Raw genomic sequence first — 10,642 nt, 5'->3', positions numbered from 1 at the left:
TATCTTTTGTTCATAATATTGAAATTAATTGGCTTCTGGAAAATTGGATTGTCCTCGATCGTAATCTGATCGATCATAACCGTTGATTATGAATCCAACGCTCCTAATAACCTCTAGATTCTTAAGCTTATATTTTCACCAAAAACAGGAAATTTTTTTATTATATGTTCTTATTTTAGTGTACAATCTTACTTTAAGTTTCAATTTATAATAGCTAATTGGAGTGATTTAAGGAAATCTGATATAATGTCATTTACAATTTAATCGAGTTTAAATTCAAATTTATGTTAATTTCGACTTTCGATCTCTAGACTTAACGAGACAATAAGCCGAACATGTTCTACCAAACAAACAAACTTGACCCTTATCTATCATTTACAGTATTTTTATTTACAATAGATGAATAAAAATTAGTTACTTTTAAAACATTCTCTTTATATTTTTGAAAATAAAATTTATTTGCAAGCATGAGAAGAAGAAAAAAAAAACAACAAAGAACAAAATACGGAATATGATTTGTTAATGGGCCTAGAGTTTGGGTGGCAATGAGGCCCACTATGACTTGTTAATGGGCCTGGAGGTCGAGTGGCAATGAGGCCCACGATGATTTGTTAATGGGACGGGAGTTTGTGTGGCAACGAGGCCCATGATGACTTGTTAATGGGCCTGGAGTCTGGGTGGCAATGAGGCCCATGATAATTGTTAATGGGCCTGGGTCTGGGGTGGCAGTGGGCCCATGATGATGTGTTAATGGGCCTGGAGTTTGGGTGGCAATGAGGCCCATGATCACTTGTTAATGGGCCTGGAGTTTGGGTGGCAATGAGGCCCATGATGATTTGTTAATGGGCCTGGAGTTTGGGTGGATGAGGCCCATGATGACTTGTTAATGGGCCTGGAGTTTGGGGGCAATGAGGCCCATGATTCACGGGCTTCAGCTCATTCTCCGAGTGGGCTAAGATGGCCACAGCCCACTACATCATTCAATGGAAATAACGACATTTAATACAAAAATTACACAAATTATTCTTAATTTTATTTTTGTAGAAATATAATATTCAGCCAATCATAAATCATAGCAAAAGAATAATAATAATAAAATATTTTTTTTACATTAATTAATTTTACAGAATTATAAACTAAAGAAAACTTTTAAAATCGAGTATAACAAATAGTTTTGCACAACAAAACAAAATATATCTTCATATTAGTGTACACAATTCTCAATTAAAAAAAAAAAATATAGTTTCTTCAATGAATGTAAGATCTCAATCCACCCCGTTTCGAGACCCAGCGTTTTCACTAATACTCGTTCCTCTCTTCAATCAATGTGGAATCTCCTAGTATCCTCGTTGGCACTCGTTTCTCTCTCCAATCGATGTGTGATCTCAAAGTGTCGTTCTTCTCTCCAATCGACCAATCGACGTAGGATTTCATAATGGCTAAATCATAAAAACTCATAATTGATTTAGGACAATTTTATGTGGGTTAATCTCGATTATTGAGATTAAAAAGAATATATATATATGTATGTATGTATATAGTAGAAGTTAAATTAAGGTTGAAGCTACCAAAAAGAGTAAATAAAGGGAACAAGACAGAAACTGAAACAAACAAACAAAAAGAAATAAAAAACAAAACAAAACAAATAAATAAAGAAACACAGAGGTTTGTTTGGTTGGATTCCCAATTAAACCATCTGCTTTTCTTTCACTTTCCCATGATTTTCTTTTTCCAGCTTGGTTTTCAGTTCCTCACCGAACAACTAAATACCACACTTTTTTATTATTATTTCTTTTTTTATTTTTGCTTTTTACTTCTTCAGTTACTGTCTTTTTCCTCCTCCTTTTCTTTCGGCAACCAAAGTCTTATTATTTATAAAATTAAATAATATACAGTTACTTCAAGAGGAAGACGAAAGGAATAATAATAATTATTATTATTATAATTATTATAATTATTATATAATAATGTTGTTTTCAGGTTCTTTTATTTTTTATTTTTTTTTTAATTATATAATATGAAATAGATCGGATCCTATATAATGAAAAAGATGGGGTTTTGCGTAGGTTATTGGCAAGCTTTAACGTCACGTTTTGGACCTGTTTTTTTGTTCCCCTTACTTAGATCTTGAATCATTCAACCTTCTTGCTTCTTACTCTTTCCAAACTTAGATGCCTTAAACATCATTATTATATGTTATATACACGTGTAACAGTCACGCACTGCTAACAAATATTGTCCGTTTTAACCTGTTATGTATCGCCGTCTACGTCTATTAGGGAGAGATTTCTATACTCTTATAAGAAATGTTTCGTTCCCTCTTGAGGGCTTAGCGTTCTCGTTGGCACACTGCATGGTGTTTGACCCTGATACCATTTGTAACCGCATAAGTCTACCACCGGCAGATATTGTCTATTTTGGCCCGTTATTAACCTCATAATTTTAAAACATGTCTGCTTGAGAGAGGTTTCTACTTTGGTTTGTTAGGTATCGTCATTCTCCATTGGTTGGAGAGAGGGACGAAGCATATCTTATAATGGTATGGAAATCTCTCCCTAGTAGACACGTTTTAAAACAACGAGACTGACGAAGATACGTAACGGGTCAAAGTTGACAACATGTGATAGCGTTTTTTTTTAGTGAGTTATTTAGAATTACACAATAATGGGAAGAAAAAAAAGGCCAAATGAATCCTCCAAATTGTCTATTTTTGAGTTGTAACTTTGTGGAAAAAAATACAAAAAATTCTCATTGGCGAGGCCAGCTTGAGAATCACTTCAAGAATACAATTTTGCATGGACTTAGCGTAACTCTTTACAAAAACAAAACAATTCTCTTTTTATTTTCTTTCAATTTAACAGTTTATTATCATAATTAAAAACTTTTCAAAAGAAATTCACTAATTACAAACAAAAATATTTATATTTATCTTACTTAAATTACAAGTTTATCTCATAAATATAACGTCCCGTGTCAAAATTTGGATCCAGTACTTGATTTCTCGATCTCTCTCAACGAATCGACACGGGTTTTTTTCACGATGTTTTTATCTTTACTTACATAATTTTTATGAAAAATTCTAAGAGATAATACTAATATTAAACGTTTAATTTTGTATTTAATATAATTTTAAATTTTAAAAAATATCAAATGGGTCAAGAACGTGTTACACATTGAAAATTATAAAATTTAATTATTAGACTCATAAATTAAAGTTTTGAGATTTGTTCGAGTATTTATTAGACAATGACCTATATATATATTAAAGAAAATTTATCATTCGAAACCTATTTGTGACACCCGAGTAAAGAAATGGTACATGAATGAACTGAGATTATATCCAAATGAGAGCAATCTTGATGATAAAATAACTAAGAAAGGCTTCAAAGTGTTGAAAGACATTCCTATACCAAAACAACATGTCTTCCTTTCGGTGACTCAATCATAAAAACTCCAAAATAAAGCATGTTTTGCTCGGAACAATTCTATGTCAGGTGACCTCTTGGGAAACTAGTGTGCATATGAGATAGTACAAAACATGTTGAAATGACTCAGGTTGGTCTGTGAGGATAGTCTTCCTCACTCTTAACAGCAATGAGTAAACAACATGATCATGTCACATGGATGATCGTGTCGTGGGGGATGCAAGAGAATATCGGGATACACCGATGCTGAATTCGAATTTTGAATCCTGATCCAAATCTTGGGCATAGATCGTAACACTATTAAAAAAATTAGGGACTAAAATTACAATTTTGCCCTTTTCAAATATGGTGGCTTGCTTGACATCTTTATGCCCTCTTTCTCAAGTCATAATTGATGGGATTGTGTTGGGTTTTTGGGTTACTATTTGAGTCTAATTCCTCTTCATTTACGCTAACTCGTTTCCCACACGTCAAAATGAAGCTATTGACTGCACCTTCCTCCTCAAACTTTTTCAATATTTAATTATTCCTTTCATCTTATAATTATTATACCCCAACCTTGAATGCTACATATCGTACCTACCAAATCATTTTCTTACCCAAATTTCATTTTACTTATAATAATAATAAATTAATAAATTAATAACGATCATGTAACGATCCAAACTCACCGATAGGTGATATTGTCCTCTTTGGACTTTCGCTCAAGGCTTTAAAACGGGTCTATTAGGGGAAGGTTTCCACACCCTTATAAATGGTGTTTTGTTCTCCTCCCTAGCTAATGTGGGACGTTACAATCCACCCCCCTTCGGGGCCCAACGTCCTCGCTGACACTCGTTCGTTTCTCCAATTGATGTGGAGCCGCCACCAAATCCACCCCCCTTCGGGGCCCAGCGTCCTTACTGGCACAAGTGTTTTGTTCTCCTCCCCAACCAATATGGGACATCACAATCCACCCCCCTACGGGGCCTAACGACCACGCTGACACTCGTTTCTTTCTCCAATTGATGTGGGGCGCCACCAAATCCACCCCCTTCGGAGCCCAGCATCCTTACTGGCACATCACCTAGTGTCTACCCCCTTTCGTAAAACAACGAGAAGGCTGACACATCGTCTGGTGTCTAGCTTTGATACCATTTGTAACGACCCAGCCCCATCGCTAGCAAATATTGTCCTCTTTGGACTTTCTCTTTCGGGCTTCCCCTCAAGGCTTTAAAACACGTCTACTAGCTCCCCAACCAACTTGGGACATCACAGATCAAAACTCAACCCGTCAAGGTTATTTTGGGAAATTTAACTTTTTAAATCAACATTAAGTAATTGACTTCAAACAAGAAATGATTTGAAAAATACTCTTAATGTATCATAATTACCATATGGGAACCACCTAAAAATTAATTAGGATTAAAAATAATAATAAAAAGTTAAAAGTAATTACTTAAATTCCACGCGTCATAATTACTATTAATGTTTATTTAATTTCCAATCTTAATTAAATAATCATAATATTAAATTGTTATTTCCATTTTTATTTTCAATACTCACAAAACGACGACGGATTATGTGGATGTCAGAGTTCGATTGTCCGGAGTGGAGCAAGACAACGAGAGTCCTGTCTTTTTTGTTATTTATTTATTTTGTTTCTAAAACATAATTTCCTTTGGTAAAAAAAAAAAAAAAAAAAAAAAAAAAAATGAATATGTCGTGTTCTCTATTTATCCATTCATTTATTAAAAAGGGTAAAAATGTTATTTTATAAATAGAATTACCAATAAATTCTTTAATATTCATCTCAAGATCTATTTTTCTAATTTATTATTTATTTTTCTGAATTTTTGTTTTTTTTTTTCCTTCTTCCCATTGATCTTCTAGAAAATTTTGATTTCCAAATTAAATAAAAAGGAATTTATTTGTCCTTTGCGTAAGAAGGGATGTTTTAGAACCTATAAAGAATTATTTTAATTTATCTTTTTTTTAATTATTAAATTATATATTATAATTTTAATTTGGTTAAATCTTCCAAAAAATCAACTTTATTATCGCAAATTAACAATTTTTTTAGAAGATTTAATTAAACTAAAAATATTAAATTGACATTTTTAAAATTAGGAATTGAAAATAAATAAATAATAAATGCAAAATAAATGTTTTTTTTTTCTCTCTCTCTCTTCATTTACCAGAAAAAATTGCGGCAGAGAAGTTGACTCTCTTTTTTACTGTCTCTCCAAACCTTCTATTCTACCGGATTCTCTGGATGGGATCTCACTATCCAAGAGATATGAAAAATAGAAAATTAAATTATTATATTGTCAAAAAATAATAATAATATTACTTTTTCTAGAGTAACCATTTGTAATAATTAATACTATTTTTCTTTTTTTTTTAGGCACATAAATAAATAGAACCATTAATTCTTATGACTCAAAAAATTACTATACTGTGAGATCCCACGTTAGTTGTTGAGAAGAACGAAACATTTCTTATAAGAGTATGAAAAGTTTTACAAAGAGACGCATTTTAAAATCGTGAGCCTAATGGTAGTATGTAATGAGTCAAAGCATATGATATTTGTTAACAGTGGACTTAGGTTGTTATGAATGGTAACAGAGCCAGACATCGATTATGTGCCCGTGAGACATTGATCTCCAAGGAGAGTGTATTGTGAGATCCACATTAGTTGGAGAGGAGAACAAAATATTTCTTATAGGCGTGTGGAAACCGAGTGGTGTGCCCATGAAGATACTGGGCTCTCAATGAGGTAGATTATAAGATCCCACGTTTTAAAATCGTGAAATTGACGACGGTATGTAAGGAGCCAAAGCAGACTATATCTGCTAACGGTGGACTTGGGTTGTTACAAATGGTATCAGAGCTAGAGTTGTGTGCCAGCGAGGACATTGATCCCTAAACAGGGTGGATCGTGAGATCTCATATCGGTTGGAGAGGAGAACGAAACATTTATTATTGGCTGTGAAAATCGAACGGTATGCCAGTGAGGATGATGGGCCCTCCAGGGGTGGATTGTGAGATCTCATGTTTTAAAATCGTGAGACTGACACCGGTACGTAACGGATTAGACCGTTACAAAAATATACCAACAAGATGCACTTTATTTTTTGGGTAACTCCACCATGTATCAAGTGAACTCCTAAAAATATCTAAATTCAATCACAGAAACTCCAAAAGTTCACGCATATGAGTTATGTCAGAAGAATACCGAAGCTATCGAGCATCAAATTCAATGTTCGATACTCCAACAAATATCTAAACTATTAGGCATCAAGTAAAGAAGCATTACACTTCGCCTCGGAAATTGGTTCGTTACTTCATTCTTAGTCCATCAGACTCAGTTACATGCAGAAAAATAGTGTACTCTGTTTTCTCTCTCATCNAAAGTTGTTTCTATAAGTAATTAAATAAATAAATAAAAAAAAAAGGAAATTAAACAACGGAAGTTTATCAATCCCAAAGTCGTGTCGATCACTCAACACGAAAATTGTCAAAACTTGAGGACAGATCACACAGTATCTCATCGAAATTACGAAACAACCAGAATTTGGAACGAATTCAATTTATCAATCGCATCAAAGAAAGTCAAGAGAGATTCATAAAAACAGAACGAATTCAGAATCAGTTGGAACGAATTCGGATTTGGATCTGAACGGAAAATCGTTTGTATACATACATTAATCGTGTGATTAATATTCTCAAGAGAAGAATTAGAAGAAGAAGAAGAAGAAGAAAAAGCTTGTTAACAATGGCGATTGAAGAAATAATCGATTAATTTAATCATTTACATTCGCAGAAGCTTCGTTTAGCGGATTTTCGAACTCTGTCTTCGTGTTCGAAACTCGAATTCAAATACGGTTCGATCTCTTCTCTACTCACGATCTGCACGAATTCAAGCTCCATTAGTCTTCTTCTACAACTCGGAGGTCTTTTCCGCTTCCGCGGCGCCGGCGGACATTGCAGTAACGCCGGAATCTTGTTCTCTGCGGAAGTCGGCGTGCGGCAGCATAATTCTCCTTCGGCGGAGGCGGCGGCGGAGGCGGTGGCGGTGGTGTCGATACTCTGTTTTTGAATTGTGTCGCTGTGATCGGGCGCTGATGAGGACGGGCGTGGAATTGGAAGGTTGAGGTCCCGACGGCGGACGGTTTCGAGGAAAGTGCGTCGGAGATCGAGGCCTGTGGACATTTCTGAGAGGTTCGAGGCGGCGGTGCAAAAATGGGGAGTAATGTTTGTTTGGGGGTGAGGGGAGTGGGTATTTATGTGGGTACCCAAATGGGTGAGATTAAGAAGGCGTGCATTAGAAGATAATCCAGAGAGAGAGAGAGAGAGAGAGAGAGAGTTCTCTTTATTCCCACAAACTAAGGGGAAAAGAATCTTATGATGGGGATGGAAGTTGGAATGTAAAACATAAAAAGCTTATTACAATGAGATTAATTACCACATGCTTGAGAGGGAGGGAATTTACTCGAAAAGGATGAATTAACGTGAATGAACCGATATCATATCTGAACGAGAGTGAATTTGGGGATGGTATGATTATAAAAACTTTAATGAATTAAAAGTTACTGTCTAGTCTATAACGTGCATCTTTCATTTTCGGGTACTACTGAGTGATCTCCTATAAAATTTTCTGGGATGCATGTGACTCGAGAAGAACATGCTGGAAAGACTCGTGTTGGTTCGTGGGGATAGTTTTCGCTCTTAAAAAATAAGTAGGTTATGTGACTATGTCGCAAGGGATGCAAGGGAGTGTCAAGACCATCATGTGCTGAATTCGAATTTCGAATTATGAGTATTGATCGTTACATTCTCAAGTGTCAAATTACAAATTTGTGAATAGTATGATTAAAAAAAACTTAAATGAATTAAAAGTTACTGTCTAGCCTATAACGTGCATTTTCATTTTCATTTTCAGTTACTGCGGGATGATCTCCTATAAAATTTTCGGGATGCATGTGAGTGGAGAAGAACATGCTGGAAGGACTCGTGTTGGTTCGTGGGGATAGTTTTCGCTCTTAAGAAATAAGTAGGTTACGTCACTATGTTGCAAGGGATACAAAGGAGTGTCGAGACCATCAGGTGCTAAATTCAAATTTCGAATCTTGGGCATGGATCGTTACATTCTCGAGTCATACTAATGTATTTATATCAGAATTGGTCTATAACTATAAATTTATTTTTCGAATGAAAATTTAAAGAGTTTTTTACATTTTTTACTTTCTTTTACTTCAAAAGAATTTATATCACGACTATAAATCTAACAATTATGGTTAAACATTAACACATTGTAATGTTCTCGTTCAATAATTTCTCGTTATTTTGTGTAATTTGAAGAATTAATAAATAAAAAATAACAAAATCTATGTTAAATTTTTTTAGTACAATAATTGCACATATAAAATATAAGATAATTGACTTAAAATATTTGGTGTAACGCTATAACTTTCCATCTATAATAAAGTCTTAAATTATATATAAATTATCAATTATAAAAATATTTGGTGGTGAAGCAAATTAGGAGGAAAACTTTTTAGATTCTATTTTATTTTTATTTAATTTTTTTAATATCATATTAGACCGAAATGAAAAGGGTTTTTAGGACAACTCTATGAAGAAATAATGTAAAATTAGGTTTAAATTACATAATTAATAGTACTCTATTATAAGCATGTAAGAGATTTATTGTCCTTGTTTTTAAACAATTTTAGACTGAATTATATATTGAGTCTTAGTCAAGTTTAAAACGGTAAACTTCTGGTGTTAGAGTAAAAAAAATAGGACAACTATATATGTAATTGAAATATTAGTATTTTTACTGTTTTAAATTTTACCTATTTCGACTATTCAAATTGTCAGCAGTGTATTTTAATAATATAACTCGAGATATCAAGATGACTCTCTCAAGGGCATTTACGTCTTTTCATCATCATTATTATTATTTTTCTTTTACTATAAGTCTTTTTTATTTTATGTTATAAAAATATCTCGAGTATATTACATTAATTAATTTGTGACAGCCAAGCATGAGAAATAAATACATGTATTAAAATGGCATTTTTATATCAAATATATATATATATATATATATATATATATTATTTATTTATTTATTTATTATTTTATTATTTTATTTATTTTTTGTCTATATAATTTTGCTATTTACGTCATTAAGGGTTTTAATTATTAAAATTAACTTTATCTTTTCACCTAAAAGTGCAATTTAGTCATTATATCTCTAATGCTAAATAAGTGTAACTAAATAGGGTTTAAATTTCATAATTTTAAATTGAATCTTTTGATTTTAACATAAAATGTTAATTTAATTTGATTTATATGACAACTTATTTGTATTAAATATTTAAATTCACTTATAAATCTAATACATACCTGTAATGTTTTTTTTTTTAATCTTTAAACCGAGTAAAATGAGAATTTAAATTTTATATTTACGCTTGATGTGTATGTGTAAGACGTGGCCTAAGCATGCACGTTTATGAAACACATCGGCAAATTACAAATGAATACATGCAGGAAACCCTAAGAGTTCGATGTGCTTAGGTGAGCTTGTAATGATCTATCAAGCTAAAAATCCATTGTCTTGAATCCAGCTCACGTACCACTTTAATGGACAAACAACCTAAAGAGTTGTATGGTCCTGGCCTATAAATGGACTTTTACGAGAATATCCATTTTTAATATAGTTTTTGTTAAGATGACAGATCTTATACGAGAAAAGCTAACCAAAAGACTATTCTATAATCGACATGAAACAACTTAAATGAACGCTCGAGAACTTCGAAAAGAAATAAAACTTCTAAAGTGCTCGTATTGAACTCCGATGAATAACCGAGTTTCAACGAGCAATGTGGCAGAGTGTCAGGACCCGATTTGTGCTAAGAATATTAATGAGTAAGAAGTTGATAGAAGTGACAAATAAGAAGAAGCCACGTGTCGAATGTAGAAGAGAAGTAAAAGTATCCATTGGAAGGATCATATTAAGATTGGGGCGATCTGGTAATTAATAGCCTTGCCCGATCTGGGCGTCGTGGGCGCTCTTGCTTTTTGGACATAGACATGTGGACACTGCTGCAGAGTTCGTTAGGCCAATCCATGCTTTTTCCCACACGCGCTCAACAGCGCGTGCACATCACTCACACCTTTATTTTTCTACATGTTCGTATGTCGTGTCTCGTGACATACTCATATGA

General features: G+C 33.4%; 1 protein-coding gene across 1 annotated transcript; it reads right to left on the bottom strand.

Annotated features, from left to right (window-relative positions):
* Positions 1 to 7,075: 7,075 nt before the first annotated feature.
* Positions 7,076 to 7,656, bottom strand: LOC111802301 (cyclin-dependent protein kinase inhibitor SMR1-like). Its single transcript, XM_023686612.1, has one exon. It carries the CDS (start codon positions 7,617 to 7,619, stop codon positions 7,215 to 7,217), a length of 405 nt encoding a protein of 134 aa, XP_023542380.1. The 5' UTR covers positions 7,620 to 7,656; the 3' UTR covers positions 7,076 to 7,214.
* Positions 7,657 to 10,642: the final 2,986 nt, after the last annotated feature.

This window comes from Cucurbita pepo, chromosome LG09 (assembly GCF_002806865.2).
Source record: "Cucurbita pepo subsp. pepo cultivar mu-cu-16 chromosome LG09, ASM280686v2, whole genome shotgun sequence".
NCBI classification, from domain to species: Eukaryota; Viridiplantae; Streptophyta; class Magnoliopsida; order Cucurbitales; family Cucurbitaceae; genus Cucurbita; species Cucurbita pepo.
The sequence above is the reverse complement of the archived record's forward strand: the minus strand, read 5'-3'. Positions and strand labels throughout refer to the sequence as shown.